General features: G+C 38.5%; 1 protein-coding gene across 6 annotated transcripts in view; it reads right to left on the bottom strand.

Moving 5' to 3' along the window:
* Positions 1-13,470: 13,470 nt before the first annotated feature.
* The window catches only part of GEN1 (GEN1 Holliday junction 5' flap endonuclease), a 31,810-nt gene continuing 17,906 nt past the window's right edge, over positions 13,471-27,374 (bottom strand). For all 6 annotated transcript variants that reach the window (XM_012438843.3, XM_012438842.3, XM_064363871.1 and 3 more), the window contains 7 exons: positions 26,383-26,533; positions 26,033-26,069; positions 25,866-25,946; positions 24,717-24,847; positions 21,054-21,115; positions 19,068-19,211; positions 13,471-18,555 (listed from right to left, as the gene is read on the bottom strand). In XM_012438843.3, coding sequence (XP_012294266.1) covers positions 17,234-18,555; positions 19,068-19,211; positions 21,054-21,115; positions 24,717-24,847; positions 25,866-25,946; positions 26,033-26,069; positions 26,383-26,533 — 1,928 coding nt within the window. In that variant the 3' untranslated portion in view covers positions 13,471-17,233. The remainder of the gene's footprint in view (positions 18,556-19,067; positions 19,212-21,053; positions 21,116-24,716; positions 24,848-25,865; positions 25,947-26,032; positions 26,070-26,382; positions 26,534-27,374) is intronic.

Genomic DNA, 27,374 nt, shown 5'->3' with positions numbered 1-27,374 from the left:
CCTTGACTTTTCATACTACTAAAATCTCTGCTGATAAATTCTCTGCCTGCCGTTTAAGACTATTTCCAGTCTGGCCTATCCCAACCCTTCCAACTTTATGTCTTCCTGGTCCCCAGGCTCATTCTCTGCCTGATCCCAGCATGCTGCTACACTGTCTCTAGATCACATTTTCTTTTCTCAGCCTTTGCCTGGTTTGTGTTCCTCACTCAACTGTCTCTCCCTCTTCCTTGACCGCTCAGATTCTACCATTCCAAGCCAGAACCAACTGTCTTCTCCAGAAACACTCTGCCTCCTCCAGTTCTCAGTGACCAATTATCTGTACAGCCCACAGACGCTTACTGTAGTGTCCTATCTTTTCTAGTAATTTTTTTTTACTTTAAACATAGAAACAAGGTCCTTAATAATTAATAATACAAGAATACTGGTCTTATAGTTTGTAAAAGATTGTCACATCCATTACATCTTTGGAGCATCACAACCACCTCATGAGGTGGGTAATGGTTATTATCTCCACTGGAGAGTTAAGACAAACAAAGTTTGAAGAGGTTTTTTGTGTTTATGGTAAAACTACCAGCAAGTGGCAGAATTGAAAGACTGTATCACTGGCAAAAGGCTTAAGGGATTCCCTAAAACTTGAAACAAAGGAGTTTAATGAATGGCTCTCTTTATTGTCTAGACCCGAGGGAGGGACAAGACAGTGGACTTTAAAGAACAGCTGCACCATGGGGCCGTGACTGTCATCCACGCACTCAGATAAATGGTTGGCTCATTTTTGCAGCTGCTGCCGGTTTTAGGGAGCTGGACAGCTGTTGCCAGGAGATGCATTCAAACAGAACAGAGGAAATGGAATCATGTGATAATGACCGTGCCTGTATGTATGAACACGATGTGCTCTCTTCTCATAGCTCAAAATGTTCTTAAGATAAAATCTAATGATTTCTTATAGGAAGACTAGGTTTGGTGAGTACAAGTAAAAAAGCCAGGCAGAGAGAAGGTAAGTGTCTTAACTAGCCTTTCCAGGACATTCTTAAAAATGAAGACTGGCTGGGCGCGGTGGCTCATGCCTGTAATTCCAGCACTTTGGGAGGCCGAGGCAAGCAGATCATGAAGTCAGGAGTTCAAGACCAGCCTGGCCAATATGGTGAAACCCCATCTCTACTAAAAATAAAAAAATTAGCCAGGTGCGATGGCAGGTGCCTATAGTCCCAGCTACTCGGGAGGCTGAGTCAGAAAAATTGCTTGAACCCAAGAGGCAGAGGTTGCAGTGAGCCAAGATCGTGCCACTGCACTCCAGCCTGGGTGACAGAGCAAGATTCTGTCTCAAAAAAAGAAAAAAAAAAGGACTATTGAGGGTTGCATAACCCTTTCAATCATTTGTTTGAATAGGCTAGGTGATAGGCTCTCCAGAAGAGTATTCCTGGCAGAGCTGGGGAACACTAGCAGTGTCTGTGCTAAGGACAGACAAAGGGATTAGAGACAATGTCCTCACTCCCCTCCCCTCCCTTCTCCTCTCCTCCCTTCCCTGTAATATGTATCTCATGAAGCTTAGCATTTTGTTCTCATGCTGTAGGGACTGTGCCTGCTGATGAGTCCTTGGCCTGTTTTCTTATTGATATATTTGTTATTCATCTTATTTGTCACTAAAGCTTCCTGGTCCTTCTCCACCTTTCCCCTTGGTCCAGTCTGCACTTTGCCTTCTCCCTCTCCCTGGAAGACAGGCTGCTCATCACATTGTGGTGCCTCAGCTGGTGTACATTTTCTGCCTAGGGTGAGTGGTGCCATCCCACTTCCTTTCCAAATCCTAATTGTTTTTCTGATCTCTCTGACTCCCAGTCAACCCTTTGATGGCCTCTGTTGTGCTTGTAGTTGGTGCTACACAGACCAACACAGGATTTTCCTCCTATAGGAAAGAAAGTCCCCTCAATTAGACTAGAAACGGGGATGGGAAGGGACCTGCCTTTCTGCTGATTACCCTTAGTTGCCCAGCACTGGCTCTGTGTGTGTGTATTCAGCACCCACTTTCTTTCTTACTCTTTTAAAATCACTTTTCTGATTTAAATTATTCTGTTTTATGTTGGGTATAATTTTCAAATAGTTATGAACTTATATTGAGCACTTTTCATGCATTTTGATTAGTACTTTATCTCACAGCTTAAAAGACAGCACAAGGAGGTAGGGACTGATACTACACATGTTTTACAGTGGAAGAACCTGAGACTTAGAGAGGTAAGATAACCTGCTGCAGGTCACACGCTGGAGGTCGAAATGCCTTACCCAGTTGCTACAATGCTTTGCATAAACCAAGTTAAGAGTTCTAGCATAATGAATGTTCCAAATGCATTGGTGGGCTGGCATTTGGGAAACAGTGTTCCTGTTCAAAGGCTGGGCTCTTAACACCATATCCTGGGCCTCACGTGGGAATGGACATGGTCCAACCCAGGGTTTGGTCCTCCTTAGGTATTGAAGTAGAAAGCATTACACTGCTGGTGACACCAGCTTGGGGAGTTCCAAACTCCAGTCCTTGCAGCTCCGTATACTGATTAGTTGACCTCAGAGCATCTAGGAAACAAGGCTGAAACTCAGGTTTTCTCAGGAGATGTCTGTTTCCTGAAAAGCTACCTGGGAGAATCTTAACATCTTTGGGCATTACCTTGGAGGCAATTCCATATTGGTGAAAGTGATTGCCCTTTTTCCTAATTGAACCAATTATGGCTGAACAATGAGGTAAGCCCATGAATTCTCTTGGGAAGACTTGGCCAGAGTATGAACTGGCTCAACTTGTTTTCAGAAGACATCTTTGCTGAAAATACATTCTGGCTGCAGCTGTTTTTTAGAGACTTAAGTGATCACATTACATCCCAATCAAATCCTTTGGCAGTCAGTATTCTCCAGGTGGCTCAAGGCAACCTGCACAAAGCAGGCTGAATATGTGGTTCAGAGCCACCATTACCTTTGTCTACAGCATCCAGTCCTGCCATGCAGGATGGAGGAGGTAGCTAGGATCTGCCTTCTTGGCCTGATTACCATTTTCTGCTTCCCCCAGTGCCCTGTGCTAAACTTCTTCCCATTCAACTCCTCTCATAGGCAGCCTGCTCTGGATGGCTTTGCCTTCCTTTTTTATTTATATGGAGTCTCACTCTGTCTCCCAGGCTGGAGTACAGTGACACGATCTTGGCTCACTGAAACCTCTGCCTCCCAGGTTCAAGCAATTCTCGTGTCTCAGTCTCCTGAGTAGCTGGGACTACAGGCATGCGCCACCACCAACTGGCTAATTTTTGCATTTTAGTGGAGACAGGGTTTTACCAAATTGGCCAGCCTGGTCTCAAACCCCTGACCTCAGGTGATCTGCCCTCCTTGGCCTCCCAAAGTGCTGGGATTATAGGCATGAGCCACCGTGCCCAGCCGGCTTCTCCCTCCTTTAAACTGATATATCTCTTCCCTTTCCTTATCTCCTAAGATACTGAGCCCTAAAGTAGCTAGCCAAACAAAAACACCAACGAAGACTCTTTTGAAGGGACTGTGCTCAGTCTGAGGAAGACCCAGAAGCAAAAGTCACAGATGTGACCTCAAAAGTCAGTATTGTGCTCCCCCACATGGTGTCCACTGGCCATGTGTGATGATTAAACATGTGAAATGCAGTCTCAAGGCTGAGATGTGATGCAAGTGTGTAATACACACTAGATTTCAAATGCTTAGTAGGAATAAAAAATTTAAAGTATCACTAAAAGATTTAAAAATACATTAGAATGGAAAAAAAATTGAACAGAAAATAAAAAGGAAGGCAACAAAACAAAGAAAAAAAGTCTCGCTCATGATTTTCATATTGATTACATGTTAAAATCACATTTTGAAGTATTGAGTTAAATCAAATATACTGTGAAGTTAATTTCACCTGCTTATTTTTATTTTTTTAAAGTGTGGCTAATAGAAAAGTAAAGATACTATATATAGTTGGCATTATATTTCTTTTGCACAATGGTGGTGGATAAATGTTATATGAAGAGAAGGATGATGCTATAAAGTATTATAAAGACACTGAAAATGTGCTATGGGAGGAGAAAGAAGGGAGAAATAAATTTCATTTGGGAGACCCTGAAAAAATTCCTAGAAAAAAATGGCATCAAAACTGGGTCTTGACATAGGCTTGTAGAGGAAAGGCCTGGAGGACTTTTATTCAGATGTAGGATGGGGATTTTGAACTCAGCCAGCTGGAGGACCAAAGCAGATTCTGTGGTGCTAGTATCCTCCAGTTGGATTTGGTTTCCAAATCCAATTGTACATCATTATTACCTGCTATAGATTCCTCAGTTTGTCTCAGATATCATGAGCCAAGATTCACTGGCGTAAGGCCCAGACATCCTTGTCCAGAGTTCTTGAAGCCATTGTCTTATAGTTCATTTGATCCCAGTCTGGGAAACTGTGTTTGGAAATGCTGGGTGCAAATGGTCATCTTTGGGCCTTGAGAGGCCAGCCTCAGTGTGCTTTCCATAATCCACGGCTAGGTAGCCATGGTACCTTCTGTTCTTGTATGTTCTTTGGGGAGAAGCCCTGAGCAGGAAGCACCTGAAATGCAGAGCTTGGAAGAAAACAGCTCATGCCGTGGGCTCCTGGTTGGGTCAGCCATTTTCCCCTGTGGAGGCAGAACAAGGAAGGCTTTATAGGCTTGTACTTTCCTCAGTTACCACCTAAGTTACTTGTTAAATGGCCCTTCCTGCATACATAATGGCAGACCTCTGCCAGGAGTACTGATTTCACAAGAAGGAAGGAAGGAAGGAGGGAGGGAGGGAGCAAAGAAAGGAAGGAAGGAAAGAAAGAAGGAAGGAAGGAAGGAAAAATTTGCCGTAGGCTAATATTTAATCACTCTGGACAGTGATCAAAAGCTTTTTATACTTTCAAAAGTGTTTTATAACTACAGTATTAAAAGGAGAAAGAAAGAACGAGAGAAGGAGGGACAGAAAAGAAGAGAGTTTGTTATCCTGACTGTGTGTGGTGAGTGAGTCTATACTCAAAACACACCATTATTTTCTTCTCTCCTTTTCTTCGGCAGCCCTCTACATCTTTCTCCCATCTACAGCAGAGTTTCTGTAAGTGTGATCCAAAGACCACTGAATCTAAATCTAGCGGGGGTGGGACCCACCCAATAATTTGTTTTTATAACAGACTCTTGAGATGAGTTCTAGGAAGGCTAAATTTAAGAGCAGTTGGTTTAGAGGTTTATAATCCCCGAGATTACTTACCTGGCACCTGATCCAGTACAAGCTGTTCCTTCCCAAGGTGTTTCCCTTTCCAGTGCTGGTCAGCCTCATCTTCCTACCCTCTCTCATTTCTGCCCTGAGTGTAGCCTTGGAGCTCACTTTGAGTTGTGCCATCATTCAGTGCCATTCTTACTGTGGCAGAGGGTACCTGGCCTCTTCATGGGAGCAGAAACCCCATTACTTGCTGGAGGCACACAGGGAACCAGACAAGGTCCCTGTGCCTGGGAGCTCACTGTCTAAACAGAAGTCAGAATGAGAGAGGTCAGGAATGAGCTTCAGGTGTGCAATGAAAATGGTGTATGTGCCCACATGTATTTTACGGATAAGAAGATCTAGAGATATAGGTCTAGATCTATAGATATAGGAAGAGTTAGAGATCTAGATCTAAAAAGACTGAGCTACAGAAAGGATTCATAACAAAGATGAGTGCTTCCAAACAGAGTGCTCGCTTCTGGCAAGCTAGCAAAATTATGCCAGGTAAGTATCTTTAGTAGCATTGTGATTAGCAGGTAAACTGTATGCTCCAGAATGGGGAATATCAGGATGCAGACAAGTTTCCTTAGGTAGGAGGTCAAGGTGTCCCTTAAGGCACAACTCAAATGCCATTTGAGAACAGTCTGGCTTTCGATAGTTAAATGTGGGTATATAGTCTTTCAGAGAAGAATGAGGTTAGTATGGACAGCAGTCAAGAAAAATGCTGTAATAGAAATGGATTGTGAGTTGTACCATAAAGAACGATTGGCCAGGGCTTGCTGGGTAAGATTTGAAGCCACAGGACCAGCATTACCTCCCACCTCTGTTCTGAATGCTGGAACCACAGCGGCATGGTTGACAGAGAATCACTGAGAAAACAGCTATCTTAGGAGCAGCCCAATCCACACCAAAACTTATGCTGGGTGCTAAGGAGGGGAGATTTCTGCATCTGTAACCATTTTTCCTAGAGAGAAACTTTCCCAAGAGCTTCCTCTCTAAGGTTGGGGTTGATCTGGAGAGAGCAGAAAGGATGCATCCAACTCCCTATATGGCCCCCAGCTGAGCACATTCCAGAAGTTTTTACAACAAATAATAGTGAGGGATGGGAAGGACAATTCCCTCTCTGGATGGGAGGTGGGGTGGAGAGTGGGGGCGGAGAGACTGCGGCTGGAGCTTTGAACCTGATCTCTCAACCTCGGCAGGACAACTCAGCAGCCAGCAGCAGCTTTCTTATGGCTCCCAATTTGGCACTTCTAAGGCCCACTCTTTGAGAGGGGAGGATGGACTTTCCAAGGAGGAAAGGAACTTGCAAAATCCTTTAACTGGTAACACACACTCAGAACGTTTTAGGAGAGGCTGTAGTCGGCCATAGCATCCCTGTTTTTCAGGGGCCCACTTGGTCAAAGTATGACTCAGGTTCTTGTGAATGCCAGATGAATTTAGATTACAGAAGTGGTCTCATTAAGGCGGCAAAATGATTTGCTCTTCAGGACAGGAGCAAATTTCACAGGCCAGTCAGTCACCAGCCAGCATATTGGTTGTGCGCCTTCTCATGCCCACCGCAAAGTGCACTGTGTGGGAAAGGGTCTGTGCTCTCTGCTGTTACCTGAGGTCCTGGTCTCGCTAACTATCACTGTAGAGTCAGTTATTTCTGTGAGTCAGAGTTTATCTGAGCACAAGGATAGTAATTAATTTTACCTCACTGGGTTATAGTGAAGATTAAATGAGACTTCGTTAATGTGACTTGTTTCCTTAGTCTTTTACTTTAACATGGCAAAACTGTAGTATTTTAGTAAATCTCATACCAGTTATTTTCCACTAGTCATTCTCTGAAGCTCAGTGTTTTAGATGGCTTTCTGGGTTCCCTCCAGCTGCAAAAATATATGGACCTGAGACTCTGAGTTTGTTTCCAATAGGCTTTCTCTGAGTTGGAGAGACTGTTCCACAGAGCCCAGGAGGCTGCAGATGATGGTCCCAGATCAAGACATGCAGCTGTCAGGCTGAAGTGGTCTGTGGGCAAGACGAGTACAAAGAGGAAAAAGTCAGAGCTCAAGAAGTGCTCTAAAAGAAAAGACAGCTGCAAGTTTGTCCTTGAGTAAATCAAATTGTGACGTTTATTGGGCTATTTCCAGAATAACACCAGCAAGAAAACTGGAATGCAGGATTACCTTTTCCAAGAAGGATCTTAGCTATGATAGCCTACCAGTATTGTCTACTGGAGTCAGCTTGGCTTAATGAAAAGGTTATAGGTTTGGCGGTGCAAAGACTTGGGTTTTAGTTCTGTCACTTCTACTTTTTATTAGTGATTTGAAGCAGGTTATTTAACCTCCAAGCCTCATTTTCCTCCTCACTTAAAAAAAAAGATAAATAATATGAACCTTACAGGGTGACTGTGAGGGTTAGGAAGAAAAGTACTCAATAGGTAGCTGGTATTCAATAAATAGAAGCTATATGGCTATGAGCACATTACACCAGGTCATATATCCTAGAGGCCTCTGAACCTAGGGCCATCCTTTCTGAAGTTTGTAGCTTGTACAGGGTAGAGAACTGAGGGGGTATGGAAGGAGGCAGCAAGGCTGTGGTGGGTAGGTAGAGCACAGAAGAGATCAAAAGGCCTATAAAGATCTGTCAGACTTTAAAATGCAAATCCTGTTGTGGCTCAGTAGAGACCAAACCTTTCATTATCACCTTTCTGGGAAGGGCTTGAGGGGTAGGGGGTGGGAAAGTTAATTAGTCTTTCCCTTCATGGAGTAAACATGTTTGGTGTGGTGTGGTTTTGTGGCCAAACCTGAGTATGTGATAAATCTTTTATCAACCCTGCCCTGGAAACATGGGTAGAGTTAAGAAACTAACTGAACATGGTTTTCTTTATGAATAGACCATGAGTTCCTCAAGGATAGGAAACTGTCTAACCCTTATGACAGCTCCTACAGTTCACATGATTCTTGGCATAGAGTACTTGCTTCCTGAATGGAGGGATGTGGGGGTGAATGAATGAATGTTAATTCTGAGCATAGTAAGTCATCTTCGCCAGCTGACAACTTAGTTCTTAGGGATCTCTTTGCTCTATCCTTCACTAGGAATCATGATAGAAGCAGTCCCTGTGATGGTCAGCTGTGGCCCTCTGAGGAACTCTGGGATAGTGCGGTCTCCGCCAATGGCCAAGGGTCTATGCAGTCCAATCACTGGGGCAGATTATGCTGCACAGCAGCTTTGCCCTTCCGCTGGCGCTGAAGAGGCAGCCTCTGCTTAGAAGTCCCACAGTTGGTGATTTATTTCTGGAGACAGCGTGGAATTCCGGCAAATCCCACAGAGGAGACCTTCGAGAGTAAGCAGGCCAATAATTATCTGGCACTCACTGTGTGCCAGTCTTGATCCATCTTGCCCTCACCAAAACCACAGCCATAGTGAGAAAGAAGAAACCTCACTGCCTTTCTCTTTCCTCTTTTCCTCTTCTCCTGCCAGAGTTGTTTTCTCATAAAACTATACTTGTAAGTAAAGAGGTTTTTTTTTTCCCCAGAAAAAAGATTCTTGTAAATGTCCTCCTCTGGAATCCCCTAAAACACATGTCATTAATGAGACTCCTGGATAAACTCACTGATAAGTCTCATTCAAGACCTGACAGTCTTGCCCTCCTCCTAACTGGCATCCACCATAAAAGGGTCCTATCAAGTTTCTCAGCTCTAGGAGGCCCTACGAGGACCACCTGGATCTTCACTGACCACTCTCTTCTACATTCTGGTGCCCTCTGATGCAATTCCCTTCACTCAGCACTTACTGTATTTGTTATCTCAAGAAAAAATGAGTCTGGCATCACAACTAAGTTATAAACATCTTGAAGGGAGGCAGCAGATGTTATTTCCAGGATGCCTATCGAAGGCAGTATGCCTATCCCAGGACTGAATCCATCTTAAGAATTCAATAAAAAATTGCAGCATGTTCATGGTCAAAGCATGGGCTTTGTCTTTAGATGGATTTGGGTTGAAACTATATTTACTGATTGAACAAGTATGTATTAAATGCATACTACATGTTAGGCAAGTGTGAGCCACTGCACTCAGCCTTCTCAGTTTTTGTGGGGCACAGATTAGGAATTTTAAGAATGAGATGTGTGGCACATAAACATTTAAGATACATCATTTGTCTTTTCCCAAGATTTACTAACGCTTTGCATAACAGACTTTTGAAACTGTATAAACTTACTTATATTCATTAGTGCCCAGCTTTGTCTCCATTCTCTTCATATGTAGACAATTCCCTTAGCAAAAAATTATACAGATTATAATGGAACACATTTTAAAGACATCAGTAATGCTAAATTTGTATACCGATGTTTCATATACATTGATGTATGTCCTCGAATGTGATTGAGAGTGAAGAGAGAAGGAAGTGAAGCCAGGGAGGTTTGCCCAGTGTAGCTAGTCTCTATCAGAACCAAGACGGTTCCTCAGACCAGTGCCTCTCAGGTTTAAGAAAATGTCCGTTGGTTTGTTTCACAAGATATAGACCTGGCTGTACCATCCCTTGACACCTCCCATAGAATTATCCCAGCTGTGAAGCTGTGGGGCCTTCACAGCGACTGACCTAGAGATGTCTGTGTTTGGACAACTCTGTAAAATAAACCTTCTGACATCTGGCATGCAGTTAGCATTTTCAGTTTAATAAAATGTAAATGTTAGCAATAATTATATCAGAGCAGTTACTGCAACCAGTATTGCTTGAAAACCAAAACGCAAGGGGACTTGTCTCCCTTCATCTGGGTGTTTCATAAATCACTTTCTCACTTTTAGCTTGAAAGCATTTATGAAAGAACAGCCATTTCTGACTTCACTCACAGAAAAGCAGGTATATATCAGTTGGGTAGTAGATGAAGATTTAACTTATGATGACACACACATTCTAGAATCTTTTCATTAGGTCTTTGATCAGATAATTCTAAATATAAGAGCAGTTTTTGCCATTTTGGGAGGTTATTTTCCTTTTTGGGTCTTGGAACAGAATAATGCTGAGGAAGCTCAGACACTTAATCCTTATTAAAGGTACTTGGTGCTTACAAAAGGAATTCTTCTAAACGTTAGCAAAATATTCATTCTGCCCATGGAAGGGTCAGCCTACTTTGCTGATGACTCTCCCCTCCACTGCCAAACGGCAATTTAGTGAATTTATCTGGCCTGGGTCTAACTAAACTATCCATTCTGACAATCATCAAAAAGAGTCCCACTGTTTTGGACTATTGCTGGGACTATCTGCAGCATGTCAGTTTATAGGCAATATGGCAAGTTCTTGAAAGAGGCTAATGCAAGCTGTTAGCTGAGCCTGATAAAAGCTTTACTTGGCTAAGAAGGTGATAAACATTGCCACGTTAATCTATAGATGAAAGGAGGCTGCCTTCAGTAATACTATTTAAGCTGTTTTACCCTAAGTGCTACTAGCAGAACAGGAACAGCAGTTTAAGATTTAGACTCTTCACCTTCAGAAAGCAAGCATCTTGGCAGGGCATCTTAAAGTGGCTAAAGGCAACTAGGGATCAAGCTAATTCATCCAGTTGGATTTGGTCTTTCTCCACAGAGAAATTTAGAACGAAGACCCTGAAATCACCGCCAATCAATCAGCACCCATTTGCTGAACACTTTTTTTTTGGTTGAAATGGAGTTTCACTCTTCTTGCCCAGGCTAGATTGCAATGGCACGAGCTCACTGCAACCTCCACCTCCCAGGTTCAAGTGATTCTCCTGTGTCAGTCTCCCAAGTAGCTGAAAATACAGGTGCCCACCACCACGTCCAGTTAATTTTTGTATTTTTAGTACAGATGGGGTTTCAACATGTTGGCCAAGCTGGTCTCAAACTCCTGACCTCAGGCAATCCCCCGTCTCTGCCTCCCAAAATGCTGGGATTATAGGCATGAGCCACTGCGCCCGGCCTCACTGGACACTTTCTGTGCCAGTCCCTCTGCTGGGTGCTATAGATTCAGAAGTACAATAAGGTTTCTCTGCCCTGAGGATGCGCATAGTCTGGTGTGGGAAACAAACAAAAAGTGTAACCCAACATAAAACTATAGACAGGTAATATTTTAGAAGTCTATGGGGACTAGCAGCAATCCAGAGAAGCAACAGAAGCCTTTCTTAAAGAAAACCATATTGATACTGAATCTTAATAGGTAAATAAGAGTTGGTGAGGCAGAAGAGTCAAACCCTGGGCAGGGATCTGGGGGAAGTAAACAGAAGTAAGATTTGATTTTGTGTTCAAAGAGATCTTAGTCTTATCTGAGGGAGAGAGAGAGGTATTTTTAAGTAAGGAATATTGTGCTTCCTACATGGTAGTCATCAGCTAATATTTGTGAAATGAATATGATAAATACTATCATGAAGGTATGGGCAATTTCTTTGGGAACACATATAGAGCAATTAATTCAGCTTGGGATTAGAAAGTTATGACATGTGAGCTGGTCCTTGACAGATGAGGTTTATCTAGCCAATAAGGAAGAAGCAAGCACTTCAGGCAGACATCTGTGCAGGGAATAACAAATGGTCTTAGTTGGCTAGAGCTGAGGTTCATGACTGTGAATGTGTGAAGCTGGAGACAAGCTGGGGCCAGGCTGCCTCAGCTTTGTGAGCCATGCTGAAGTACTAAGACCAGATTCTGCAAGGCAAGTGCAGCCACTGCTGGTACAGGCTCCATGGATGGGGGGTTGTGGAGAACTGCCATTCATGCACCTAGTAATTACTGTGCCAAACACTGTTCTAGAATTCTGTGAACAGAAAGGACTTAGTCCCTGCCTTTATCAAGTTTGCATTCTAGTTTGGGAAACAGACGATGAAAAAAAAAAAAAAAAACCTAAACCCAACATTTATGATGTCAGGAGATAAAAAGATTAGAACTCTCTGAGGTGATATTTGAGTCAACAACTGAGTGATGTATGGAAACATAAATACAGAGAATTGTATTCACTCATGAATTAGGAAATCTGAGTTCTGGTCCCAGCTTTAACCTTTTCTAGTTGGGTGACCTGGAAAAATTTTAATCTCACTGGGCTTCCCGCTGGCTGTTATACATAGGCCTAAGAACCTTGCTCAAAGTGGGTGCTCAAAACATATGGTGGGTGATTAGATGAGTAGTAGTTACCAAATCATATTTAAGCAAGCACATTTTTTCCAGTAGTTCAAATGCCACATCTGTTAGGATCCCTTGTGTGATGATGCTACAGTTTCCTTCTTCTGAAAGCACATCTCCCACCCTCACACTGCTCCCTACTAGTGTTACTGTGCCTATATTTTTACCAAAAGGTAGTGCTTGGCTATACTCACTTTAAATCCAAAATCTGACAGTGCTCTTTCCAAATGATAGTAACTGACACAGCTACCAATTACTGATTCCCTACAATGTGTCAATGGTGGCAGCCACTTCACAAAGTTCAAAACAATCTTAAAAGATACCATTGATCACTGTATCTCCAGGGCCCAGCACAATGCCTGTCATATCAAAATCTGAATAAATGAGTCTCAGAAGTCAGAAAGTCTCTCCAAGGTCAATGAGAAAATCTGTTAGCAGAAAAGAATTTGAAGCTAGACATGCCTGACAAGATGGCTCAAGTCATGCCACTCAAAAGGAAAAAGTAGAGTCCTCATTATAAAATCTAGATGGAGATTTTATTTTTTAATTTAAATTTTAATCTTTTTTTGAGACAGAGTCTCACTCTTTCACCCAGGCTGGAGTGCAGTGGCACCATCTCAGCTCACCGCAACCTCCGCCCCGCTAGGTTCAAGCGATTCTCCTGCCTCAGCCTCCCGGGTAGCTGGCATTACAGGCACACACCACCAGGCCCTGCTAATTTTCATATTTTTAGTAGAGACGGGGTTTTGCCATGTTGGCCAGGCTGATCTTGAACTCCTGGCCTCAAGCAATCCACCCACCGTGGCCTCCCAAAGTGCTGAGATTACAGACATGAGCCACCACATCCAGCCAGATGGAGATTTTATATGAAAAAAAAAAAAAAATCTAAAAGAAAAACCACCAAGGACTTAAGATTGATTACACAAAGCCCAAAGTAGTTAGGCCAGAGCAGGGCTTTAGTATGGAGCCACCAGAAAGAAACCAATTGCAGGATCCTCGTAGCTGGAGGCAGATCTTTGGCAGAGTATTTGAAAGGGAAGTAAGGCATCCTCAACAAGACAATGAAGTGATGAGCAAATACGTAAGAAGCAACTTATGATAAGATTTGACATACAAGTGGTAACATGACCAAATCAAAGAACAAAAACATGGAATGCTTTAATGACTGGTATAAACTGGACAATGAAAATAGAGAAATCCTTGAGGAGGAAAAAGTATAATTTTACAATTACGCCTATATTAGCTGTATCAGTGGTCCCCAACCTTTCTGGCACCAAGGACCAGTTTTGTGGAAGACAATTTTTCCACAGACCATGCAGCGGAGATAGTTGTGGGATGAAACTGACCTCAGATCATCAGGCATTAGATTCTCAGCAGGAGCTTGCAAACTAAATCTTTGCATATGTAGTTCATAATAGGGTTCATTCTCCTGTGGGAATCTAATGCCACTGCTGATCCGACAGGAGGTAGAGCTCAGGTGGTAATTCTTGCTTGCATGCCCTCACCACCTGCTGTGCAGCCTGGTTCCTAACAGGTCATGGACTGGTACCTGTCCATGGCCCAGGGGTTAGGGACCCCTGAGATACACAGCAAAATGAACCCAGACTGGCCACTCCCAACTAATTTTGTTATTTTTCATCTCATACAATCTCCAGAATGCCTCTAGATATTCTAGGAATTTACCTGGACAAGATGGTCCTAAACTATCATAGCCACGACTGAACAAATCAAAATAACCAGAACTCTGGAAGAATGTTTCAGCAAGGATGCTTTCTCTCTGAATATCCAAAACATTGCAATACAGTCCTTACAGAGTTGTTGAGATGATACAAGGTTTGTAAAGAACCTAGTTAAATGCTTAGCACACAGTAGATGAAATACATTAGTTTTTCCCCTTCCTCATTCTGGAATTGGGGTTGTTTCCACTTTGTGGCTATGATAAACAATGCGGCTATGGAAATGTGTACGCAGGTTTTTATGTGGATATATGTTTTCATTTCCCTTGGGTATATACCCAGGAGTGAAATTGCTGAATCATATGGTAACTCTACATTTAAGCATGTGAAGAAATACCAGACTTTTTCCAGTGGCTGCCCCATTTTATATTCCTACCAGCATGTTATGAGAATTCCAATTTTCTCCACATCCTCATCAATACTAGCTATTATCTTTTTGATTGCAGACATTGTATCGGGTGTGAAGTGGTATCTTGTGGTCTTGCTTTGCTTTTTCCTGATGACTAATAGTACTGAGAATTTTTAAATGACTAATAGTACTGAGAATGTTTAATTCTTATTGGCCATGTGTATTTCTTCTTTGGAGAAATGCTTATTTTGCTCATTTCAAAGTTGTCTTTTCATAATTGAGTTATGAGTTCTTTATATAAGTCCCTCTAAGATACAAGTCCCTTATCACATTTATGATTGGCAAATATTTTCTCCCATTCTGTAAGCTGTCTTTTCACTTTCTTGATGGTGTCATTTCAAGCAAGTTTTTAGTTCTGATGAAGTCCAGTTTGTGTATTTTCTTTTGTTGCCTATGCTTTTGGTATATTTAAGAAATCCTTGCCTAATTCAAAGTCACAAAGATTTATGTCTATAAAGATTTATGTTTTCTTCTAAGAGTTTTATAGCTTTAGCTCTTACATTTGGGTCTTTGATCCATTTTATTTTTAAATGATGTGAAGTAGGAATCAAATGTCATTCTTTTTTATGTAGATAATCCAATAGATCCAAAAGAGAGTTGGTTCAAAGACTGTTTTGTTTTCCTATTGAATTGTCTTGGCACTCTGGTTTAAAATCAACTGACCATAAATGTGAGCGCTTATTTCTGAACTCTCAATTCTATGCCATTGATCTGTATTGACCTATAGATCTACCTTTATACCAGTACAACACATTCTTCATTACTGTAGTTTTGTACACTTAAAATCAGGAGAGTCAAAATTTTTCGATTCTTCTTAATAGTCTGTGTTCCTGAAATTTCCATATGAATTTTAGAATTGGCAAAGAAAACAGCTGGAACTAATGGGAATTACATTTAACCTGTAGATCAGTTTGGGGAGTACTGTCATCTTATGTCTTCTGATTGATGAACATGGAACATATTTCCATTTATTTAGAGGTGTACAGAAATACAATTGAGGCTGGGTATGGTGGCTCACACTTGTAATCCCAGCACTCTGGGAGGCCGAGGTGGGTGGATCACTTGAGGCCAGAAGTTCATGACTAGCTTGGCCAACATGGCAAAATCCCATCTCTACTAAAAATACAAAAATTAGCTGGGCTTGGTGGCACATTCCTGTTAATCCCAGCTACTCAGGTGGCTGAGGCACAAGAATCGTGTGAACCTGGGAGGCGGAGGGTCCCATGAGCCAAGATGGGGCCACTACATCCCAGTCAGGACCACAGAAGGAGACTCTGTCTCAAAAACACACAAACAAACAAAAAAACCCAAGGATCACTGCACATTGGTCTACTTTATCAGTTTTAATAGTTTTCTAGTGGATTCCCTAGGATTTTTGATACATACAATCTTGTCATCTGCAGAGACAATTTTCCTTTTTTCTTTTAAATCTGGATGCCTCTCTAGAATTTTTCAGTGCTACCTAAATTAATGCAAGATTTAATATTTGGTGGTATCAAAGTCAATACTGCATAGATTCAAAATAAAAGGGGGAAAAGTGCTATAGAAGGAAAAAACAAAAAAAATTTAAAAATAGCAGGCAAGAAAACTGATTCCCACAGGATTATTAGTTAGCTATGTAATCCTGGGCAAGTTTCTAATCTTTTTGGTTATACATTTGATTTTCCAAATCTTTTTCCAGTTTATATACCTGTGAACTTCTGGGGACACATAAGAAGTTACTTTGCTCAGTTTATTCAGCCATTACAAGCATGATTTTTACTAAATATATTGAAATCTTCTCTCCTTTTCTATTTTTGTCCTTCAAAAAGGAGATTAAGACACCAAAAGTGGAAAAGCACACTAAAGCTATCTTCACAACGAGGGAGAATCTAATTCTTAGGAAAGAGAGTTAAAATCTAACTCTTAGGAAAGAGAGAAACTTGTGAGGCCTTCAAGGTAGAAGAGCACACTAAAGGTATCTTCACACTGAGGGAGAATATAACTCTTAGGAAAGAGAGTTATAATGGAAGACCTTGCAAGGCCTTGAAAGAATGCAGAGAATTATAAAGAATTATCCTCTTGGGAACAAGTTGGAATTTAAATAAATACTTTAGAGGCTTGTGGAAGAAAAAGTAAAACTGAACAAACAGATGAAGCATTTACTCTGTCAAGTACTATACTAGTGTTTTAAAACTACAATTAAGAAATAGTAAGGACAGAAGGATGACAAAAATGTATTTTAAAAATATACATTATCCTCAAGCCTGTAATCCCAGCACTTTGGGAGGCCGAGGCGGGTGGATCACGAGGTCAAGAGATCGAGACCATCTTGGTCAACATGGTGAAACCCCGTCTCTACTAATACAAAAAATTAGCTGGGCACGGTGGCGCGTGCCTGTAATCCCAGCTACTCAGGAGGCTGAGACAGGAGAATTGCCTGAACCCAGGAGGCGGAGATTGCGGTGAGCCGAGATCGCGCCATTGCGCTCCAGCCTGGGTAACAAGAGTGAAACTCTGTCTCAAAAAAAAAAAAAAAAAAAAAAAAAAAAAAAATATACATTATCTGAAGTTTTCAATACAGAGGATCTTTTAAAACCAGTTTTAGGTGACATTTTAAAAATTACAATTTTGATTAAAATGGCAACTGTTTCATGACATATAGAACCACATTAAATTTTTACCATGCATTAACTAGATACCGTCCCTCTGTCTCTGCTATTGCTGATAGCACTAAAATAGTAAGTTATACTTAAGTGTTTTAAATTCCTTTCAAGTGCTTTGGAATCTTAGTTTTAATCTCTGGCGTAAAGGAAGAGGACTATCCAAACAAGTACCAGAGTTGTCTTCTTTATGACATTGTAGAGAACTCAGAGAACTTTTTGCTGAATCTGGGAAACAGCTTTCTTCATTCTCAGCTGTTTTATAAGCTCTGACACACTGTACAGTTTCTTTAATATGTATTTTAGGGCTACTCAACTTGTTGTGGCCACTTTCTTTGAACTGGGATGAATTATGCTTTTGAGAACTGTGCTTCATTCTTTGAGTTGTGTACTTAGCTTTTCCAAACACTGGAGCACTTTCTTCATCAGAGGAATGTCTGTCAAGGCAAACACTCTTTTTCATTAAAATTTTCTGAGTGGTTTGCATATCAATTTTTCTACTATGATCTAACGCAGCATTTGGTGATCTAATTCTAACGCTGTAGGTCTTTTCTGTTGTGTTATTGACAGAAGAAGGTACAGAAGTATAGACTTTATAGTTTTCTTGAAGCAGCTTATCTTCTTTTAGAACTTTAGAGTCTCTGGATTCACTTTGCAACGGAATTCCCAGAAGATCCTTTAAAAGATGTGATGCACAATCTGAACCACTGTTAGCAATACAACATTCTTTCACACTAAGTTTGGACAAAGTTTTCAGGTTGACATCTGGTTGCAGATTATCCTGAGGATATAATGATTTTATAAATATTCGTTCCTTTAAAGGCAAATCTTGAAGACATAAATCAGTAATGCCAGAAAGCAGATGCTCTTCAGGACTAACTGTATCAGAATCCTCATCCAATACTTTATTTATATTTGCAGTATACCTTTCTGGTTCACATGGCAGTTGTTCTGGGATATTTTCAAAGCCAGCAGGGATAGCTGATAGCTCTGATTCAACTTCTGATTTTAAACCTTGAGAGAAAGTATTCCTTTGAATCACTGGAGAATTACTAAAAGAAGTACCTTCCCAGTCAATGGTGCTCAAGTGGAGATCGGTAATCACGGATATATTATGACACGAGGTCCCAGGTTGACTAGATTTTGAAATTAGAGACTTATTGACAGCCTTAATTTGCTGTATAGCCAAAGGTCTTGGAGAAGACATGAATTGTTCTTGTGCATTCAAACATGGAGCATTTTTAGGTAAAAGCAAACTATGCAATGAGGCAGAAATAGATTCCTGTGGTAATGTAGGTTCAGGTGAAATTCCCAAATTTAACTTGGAATTCTGCTTTTGAAAGATTTCACTTGTGGGTTTTAAAATCATGTGTGACTGAAAGCTCATTACATCATCTGGTTCTGGCAAATTGTTTTCTTTAGGCTTAATACCTGAAAAGAAAAGAAAAGAAAAGAAAAGAAAAAAAAAATATATATATATATATAATCAACATTTATTTTGCTTTAACTTGGGTAAAAAAAAAGTTCAGATGAAAAATCTGTATGAACAGTTTTTGCCTTTTTTTGTCTCAGTGTATTCCTAGAAACATTATAAAATATTTCCCTCAGAAAACAATGTTATAATTTAGTTGTTTTCCTCACTGAGTTCTGGGAAATAAGGAAAATGTATTTAAAATCCCAAATATGCTATACACAGTAGTTGCTCAATAATTGGTCAGTATAACTATTATTATTAACACTTGGCTAATTTAGTAGACAAGAGCAGAATGATTTATTCCTGGCTTTTGAGCTTTAAAAGTACCTGAAGACAAGGAGGAATACAATTCTTGACTCCTGATTTTATAGATTCTTCAGTATAATTTAGACAGAATAGATTCAAACAGAAGAGGTGACTCCTATAACATCTGCATGTGGCATAAATAGCTACCAAACCCATAACTTACTTTTTTGTTTCTTCCCTTTAATTTCTAATTTTTGTTTTTGGTAAATAGCAACGATCTCAGGATAGGCTGCTTCAAACAATGCTTCTTCTTCAATTGTTAGTAGAGCAAATTCTCCATGTTGTTTATCTTCCATCGCATAATGTTCTAAAATATTAAAAATACAGCAAAGCACCCTTAATTACAAATTTTAAAAAATTCAGTATTTCCATGTAATTAAGTTTACCAGGTAAAATAAGTCATTCACAAATGGAATATTCATTGCAAATCTTGCTTTATAACACCTATATTCTAACAATCAGTTGATAGCAGTACAAAATTTATTTTTTTATGTTTCGCCTGGTAAGAGCTGGAAGGAGATTCTTTCTAAATTAGAATTTTAAATCCTCTTTATTTCAGAGATGGTAGCAGCAGCTGAAAGAATATGTTGTTTAGAAAAGGTTGGTTGGTTTAATTCAGTTAAGTAAGTGTTAAAATTCCAGGTAAGAATAAAATAATTTCCTAAAACTCAACATCAGCTTTCTTTAGTGATGACTTCTGAAATGAACACAATTGAAAGGGTCATCAAAAGTATTACTACTTTCCAGGCTGGGAGCAGTGGCTTACGCCTGTAATCCCAGCACTTTTGGAGGCCAAGGCGGGGTGGAACACCTGAGGTCAGGTGTTTGAGACCAGCCTGGCTAACATGGTGAAGCCCCATTTCTACAAAAAATACAAAAATTAGCCAGATGTGGCAGCAGGTACCTATAATTCCAGCTACTTGGGAGGCTGAGGCAGGAGAATCACTTCAACTTAGAAGGCAAAGGTGGCAGTGAGTTGAGATGGTACCAGTGCACTCTCGAGCCTGGGCAACAGAGCAAGACTCCGTCTCAAAAAAAAAAAAAAGTATTACTACTTTCCAGATTGTTGTTTCAGAGGGTATCACTGTCTCAAGCCCAATCTAACTGGACTTACAAGCCATTAATAAATGAAAATAAAAATGTTCATATGTAAATTTACAATACAGTGTATATATAAACAGTGCACTAGATTCTGTTTATTTTATATGTGGGCAAAACCACAAAATAAGCCAAATTATAAAGAAATACTGGTAAGTTTAAAGCAGAAGCAAAGAAAGAAAGTGATCTTAAACTAGCTTGAGGTACATTTTCTCCCATAATAGCTCCCACAAGGATCAGTAAAAATGGGTATCTGATCCTCAGTTCTTGACAGGACAGATGCATTGCCAAACTGAATTAATATCATGTTCTTTCCTGAAAATATACTAGTTGGTGTAACTGTTCCTAAATACTTTTGAAAATTATTCTGCATTCTATTTTCCTCTAATTGCTTAGAATGGTTTATCTAATTGTTTATAATTTCATTCTTCAATGTTACCTAGAGCTTAAACTTTCATTGGACAAATCTATTCTCTCAAATATGATCATACAATCTAATTTCAAAGCCAAACAGAAATCAAATTGGTGTCATTTTCCATTTTAAAGTATCTGTGTTTCACTATCTCCAGTTTGGGAGCTAATTCAGAGTTCACTGTATTTCTGTCTATAGCAAAAATAAGAATAATTTGACAATAAAAAATTCCCAATGAAAACTAAGCAGGGTAATAAAAGGAAAGGACGCGTACCCCAGGGGCTATTTCACTAATCTTAATTTTTTCAGATGTAATATACATGAAATTGAATGACCAGATTATTTGTAAAAGCATTTATTTGAGAAATATCAATAAAAACTATTTCAGTATTACTTCCTTTAATATTACAAAAGAAATGTGAAATTAAGACATTACAATAAAATGAAAGTTTATCATATTTGCTATTAGTCAAAACCTATCTAAAATAACACAGGCAAACTATGAAATCAATCTGTGGTGCATGTAATGGGATTCATCTTTTTCACACACATGTTGAATACATATACATATACAATATTTACTAGACATACATGGTCAAATGTTATAAATTGAGCATTTTGCTTAAAGTGAATACATACCAGGCTTTTCCCATTCTATTTCAAAACAATGAACTCCATTTCTGATTCGGGTCTTAACAATTCTGAAAAATAAATTCATTTAATGAAGTATTAATTGCATAAGTTATTTGGAAATTTTCAATTTGTAACCTGAATAATTTCCATAGATTTTTTTTCCAGGTAAAAATATTTTAAGGAATTACTGCCTAGTTATTCCTTTGACTAGTTATTTAAAAGATAATATTGTTAGGTACATAGAGTTTATTATTGTTAGATCTTCTAGGCAGGTTGTTCCTTCCCTTATTATTCAATGTTCCTCATCTCCACAATAATGATTTTTGTTTTAAAGTTTGTTATATTACTTTGATAAGTACAGTATTTGCCTACTAAGCCTTCTTAAATCTCTTTATTTTCAAGCTTTGTATTATTCTACATGTACCTTATAAGCTGAATATTGCTGAATTTTATTTACTTACCCAATATAATCTGTCTTTAAATAGGTGAGATTAATCTGCTTACATTATTTGTGATTACTGATATAGCTGCTAGATTCATTCATGCATCTTATTTTGTGTTTCCTGTCACCAGCTTTTTCTTTGCTACTTCCACCTTCCTTCTTCCAGTATTCTTTTGGTTTGATAGTTTGACTTTCTTAATTGTGCTGGCTTGAAAGGTATTTTATTTCTAGCAGGTACTCTTAAGTGTTTGAATGCATACTTTGGGATTTTTGGCTTATCATCATCAGCATCATGTATTAATCATTAAACATTATACAAATATTTATATACTTTTTTTCTAGTCAGTTTATTAAATTATCCAAATATATTTTTAAAAATTCCTGAGTTGACCACTGCTTCTTGAAATTTACATCTTCCCTTTGTGTTCATTTTTTTTTTCTTGCTGAAGTATATTCTTTAACAACACTTAAAAACAATCATTATATTTTGTTTGTTTGGTTTTGTTTTGAGTCTTGCTCTATTTGCCCAGGCTGGAGTGCAGTGGTGCCATCTCAGTTCACTGTAACCTCTGCCTCTTGAGTTCAAGAGATTCTAGTGCCTCAGCCTCCCAGGTAGGTAGGATTACGATGCCCAGCTAATGTTTTATATTTGTAGTACGGAGGGTTTTCGCTATGTTGGCCAGACTGGTCTAGAACCCCTGGTCTCAAGTGATCCACCTGCTTTGGCCTCCCAAAGTGATGGGATTACAGGGGTGAGCCACCATTCCAGCCATTTAACAGTACTTTTAAGGAAGGTTTATGAGTGGTAAACTCTCTTAGTCTTCATATGTTTAAAAATGCTTTTCCTGTGAATAATGTTTTAATGATTTCAAGATTGTAAATTATTTTTACTTAGTACTTTGAAACATCACTCCTGCATCTTCTGGCATCTATTACTGTTATCAAAGATGTGTGCTACCAGATGGTTTATCTTTTTTCTTTGCTATTTCCCAGCAAACTTTATTCTGAAAAATGTCAAACCTTCATAAAAGTCACAAAAATAGTACAATGAATACTCACATACTTGTACCGAGATTCAGTTGTTAACATTTTACTACATTTGCTTTCTCCATTTGCAAGTTAGTTGCAAACATGTCTCATGGCACATCACCCTTAAATACTACAGACTATCTATGTAGAGTATTTTCCTACATTGCCACAAACAACTATCACACTTTGAAAGTTTAACACTGATACAATATACAGACCATATTCAAATTTCCCCAATTGTCCTAAAAAAAAGGTCCTTTATGACTAAAAAACAATTCAGAATTCAATCAGGATCATAACATTTTTCTCGAATTGTGTTGTCTCTTTATTTTAATCCAGAAACTCTCTATATTTTTTTGTTTTAGTTTTGAAGAGTCCAGGATAATAGCTCCACAGAATGTTCCTCACTTGGATTCATTAGATTGTTTTCTCATAATTAGAGTCAGATTACAATTTTTTTTATTTTTTTATTTTTTGAGACAGGGTCTCACTCTGTCACCCAGGTTGGAATGCAGTGGTGCAATCTCAGCTCACTGTAACCTCCACGTCCCAGGCTCAAGCAATCCTCCCAACTCAGCCTTCCAAGTAGCTGGGATCACAGGTGCTCTCCACCATGCCTGGCTAAGTTTTTGCATTTTTGGAAGAGATGGGTCTTGAACTCCTGAGTTCAGTCGATCCACTGGCCTCAGCCTCCCAAAGTGCTGGGATTACAGGTGTGAGCCACCACGCCCTGCCTAGATCAAACTTTTTGGGCAAAAATATTATATGATAATGTGGTCTCTTTCTCAGTTTAACATATTAGAAAGCACATGATATCAGTCTATTGTCCTTTTATTGGTAATTAATCATTTGGTTAAACTGATGTCCACTGGATTTCTCCATTTATGAAGATATCATTTTTCCTTTGTAATTAATCTGTAGAGTGGTATTTGAGATTGTGTCTATTCTTTCTCTCCAGCAATCTTTCATCTAATGGTTTTAACATCCATTGATGATTACTGCCTGATTGGTTTGGTACTTTTTAAGATATTCCTTTTATCCTTGATGTCTGCAATATGCCTTGGGTATTTTATCTATTGTGCTTTAACTTGGAGTATAACTTTATCTGTCTTAAATTTTGGAAAACTCTCAGAGATGATTTCTTCAAAAATTACTTTTCCACCTTTTCTTTTATTAGCTTCTAGGAATTAATTCAAAACTACTCTTAAGCATTTTTCATATGAGAGTCTTTTTGAGATTATTTCTGTGTGACTTGATTAGTGCTGTCTTCCAAATCACTAATTTTTTGACCAAGTTCAGCCTAGAGTCCCCTTTATTGCTTTTTATTTCAGCAACTATTTTTAAGCTTTCTAATTGTTCACTTTTAATATCCATCTATTTACACACATTTTTATAATTTTGCCTTCTGTTGCTTATAAAAATACGTCTTCATCTTTCTGAGGACTCTAGCATTCTGAAAGGCTAACTACCCCCAAGCCCTGTACAAAACCTTTGTCGACTGCTTTAAAATTTAATTTAATCTGAAGTGAATTCATGATCCAACTGTTGATTTTTAAAATATTACATTTCTTCATATGTTAAGTTTTCTTCTTCAGTTCTTTTACATTTTATCTGTCTTCACTTCTATCTCTCTAGTCTTTTTTGAGTAATTTCCAGTAGGCTTTCTGGCCTTCAGGCAGCATTTGGTTAGTTTTTTATTGTCTACCCCACCCTCTGATCTCCTAATAGAAACAGAGAAATTACACCCTAGCTACTGGGTTTCAAGAAATAAGCCTGACTCCATCAACATCTTGCACTTTTGGTCCCTGTTTTATTTTTTACATTTTAGTGATTTACTTCCTGGGTGATACTGCTGCTTCTAGACTTAAGGCTCTGCCAAACCAGTTTTAGTTCTCACATTCCCTTTATATTTTTGTTCCTTTCCTGGTCCATTGAAATAGCTGTCTTATAAAGCCTGGCTATATCCTTTCGTGTTTGTTTCTCTTTATAATCTATTATTACTATGTGTTTGAAGTAGAAAAGCATGATCAAGCATGACTTACTATGTTGTCTAGACTGTAAATCCTGAATAAGTTTTTAATATTCCAAGAGGCCTTTCCTCCACCTTTACAAAAATGAGCTTAAAGATATTAAAAATATTTTAATTATAAGAGATTCAAGTGAAAACACAGTCTTCACCATTCAGTTCTTTACATTACCGAATTGGCTGTAGTTGATTAGAGTGCCTTCTACCAAGCTTTCTTTCTATCATGTCATAACGAGTCAAAAGTACCAGCAACTTCTCACATGCATAGTGATTGGGCCACTCCATTTTTTCAAGAGTAAATCTCTGTAAATATAATAAAAATAAAACAATATTTTGTTATCTCTTGGAGACAAATAGCACTCCCAGGTGATGTTAATAATTTTCTTTAGAATTAACATTAATTAAAGTAGCATCAATGAGAATATTCTGAGAAAAAAGAATGAGCCTCTGAAGGAAGAATCATTATTAAGGAAGAATCATTATTGCATGATTAAGAGTGAGGGCTCTCGATTTGAATGCCAGGATGGTATTTCTTAGATGTTGGGTAACTTACTTAACCTCTCTTAGCCTCAGTTTCTCTCTTAATTTGAATGCCAGGATGGTATTTCTTAGATGTTGGGTAACTTACTTAACCTCTCTTAGCCTCAGTTTTACCATCTATAATGTGAAAATATTATAAACCCAGCTCACAGATTATAAAGATTGAGATTATATGTAATGTGTTAAACAGCAAATTTAAATGTCTAATAACTGTTGGCTGCCATTATCAATGTGGCTGTCATTATTAATACTTGTTAAGTACCCAGAAGTTACAATTTATTGAGCCACTCTGTGTCCCTAGCCACTATATTAGGAGTTATTATAAATAATCTCATTTAATTCTCATGGTGACTTCAAGAGATAAGAATATTATTTCTATTTTGAGAATAATACATATCTAGGGTTACACAGTAAGCGAAATATGGTTCAAATTCAAATTTAGGTCATTAATTTCAGATCTCAATTTTTGGAAAAGAATAACATACTTGATCTTGACATTCTCTGGTTATTAGACCCTCTTCTCCCAAAATATCCCTGGATGTAATATATCCATATATGCTAATTGAGGCATCCTCTAAAATAGCATAACCGTACTTCATCTTACAGTGCGCAAAGTATGGCTACTTTATGGGAAATGAGAGATTAGAAATAAATGCTGAAAAAATATAAGAGCTGCCTGTTTTAATTTTAAACCTTCGTCAGACCAATCAGAGTGAATATCTGTTCCTATCTTTCTAGCATATAACTTCATACGGTAAAGCAAGAATTTATTTTCAGATACCTGAAACAATAACAAATCAGGTCTTTGGTACCTGATAACCTTCACCAATTTATCCTTGTTTAAAAGGAATTCTTGAATAACCTAGCAAGAAAAAATAAAGTAAGAATTGAGACCTAAACTTATAAGAAAGTTTCTAAAATAAGTACAGTTGAATTATTGGGTATTACCTCATGGAAGGGAAATCCCTCACAACCGCAAGCTTTCCTGAAAAAAAAAATTATATACATGTTATTACTATAATCAGACAATTTTAGACTGTGAAATCATCTCAGCCAATCTCCTCCCATTTAATAAATGTGAATGTACAGTATCTCAAACAGTCAAGCTTCTCTTTGAATAACTATTACATTACTATCTCCTGAGTTAGCTAAATTTTTGAAAAGAAATCAGAAAAAACTTTTGTTAAACATGCGATTAATCTAGACACGTGGGGAAAGATTATGTGGAAATAATTCAACTGAAGACATGTGTATAGGTCATGCCAGGAAAAAGCATAGGTTTTTTTAAAAAAACTTACTTTTTAATATTGTTCTCTACTTCACTGAGTTGCCTATCATGTTCTGTACGGTGCCACTCACAAGGGCAGCAGTATTCATAATCGTGTGGCTCACAATATTTATCACTTTTACATAATCTGCAACCATTACGTTCGTGATCCTTAGGTGAACCTTTATGGAGACCCCAAAAAAAAGTATAATATGTTTTGCTTTTTAGAATTACTTTCTATATACATTCTTTTTGCCTGTATCCAAATTTTCAAAAATTACTATTGCCTAGTGCACTACCTAGCATATAGAAAGGTTTCAATACATTTAGGTTGAATAGAGTAATAGACACCATAGTAATTCTTGGGCTCAAGCAGATCTTGAGCTATTACCATCACATGACACTTTAGAAAAAATTATTCAAAAATTATTCTTCTATCTGAGAGTGTTAATTAGACACTTGAAATTGTACATTTACAATAATCAGCAACAGAAAACTTTCTGGTTTAAGTGGAAGCTACATGCAAAATAGTAGAATGTAATTATCGGCAAAAAAAATATTATTTACTTAATAGAACAGCTCTAATAGAATAGTTTCTTTAATGAGTTTATCAAAAGAATACAGCAGTTAATTACCTCTGCTAGTGTCTAGCTCTCAGTTAGTTATTTTTAAACTATCCTTGGAACATGAACAAATGATGACTGCGGCACGGGTGTAGAAATTTAATTCCCTTTAAAAGGAAAGTGTGATTACTTTCAACATTGTCTTGAGAATATGGAAGAACATACATACTTGCTATGACCTCAAATTGTCATTTATAAGTTATCAAAAAACTATACAATAGCATCTTATTTATAAAAAACATTTATTTTCTTCCATGATTTTATCTATATTTTAATAATAAAATATATTAAGACAAATAGATACAGCAGAATTTCTTTTGAAAGATGAGCTAACATGATATTCTAATCTCTTTTGGGAAGGAAAGGCCTTTCTCATCCAGTATATGTTCACCTTTTTTTT

The sequence above is a fragment of the Aotus nancymaae genome, unplaced genomic scaffold (assembly GCF_030222135.1).
Source record: "Aotus nancymaae isolate 86718 unplaced genomic scaffold, 86718_ANA_hifiasm-v0.15.2.pri h1tg000057l, whole genome shotgun sequence".
In the NCBI taxonomy this organism is placed as follows: Eukaryota; Metazoa; Chordata; class Mammalia; order Primates; family Aotidae; genus Aotus; species Aotus nancymaae.
The sequence above is the reverse complement of the archived record's forward strand: the minus strand, read 5'-3'. Positions and strand labels throughout refer to the sequence as shown.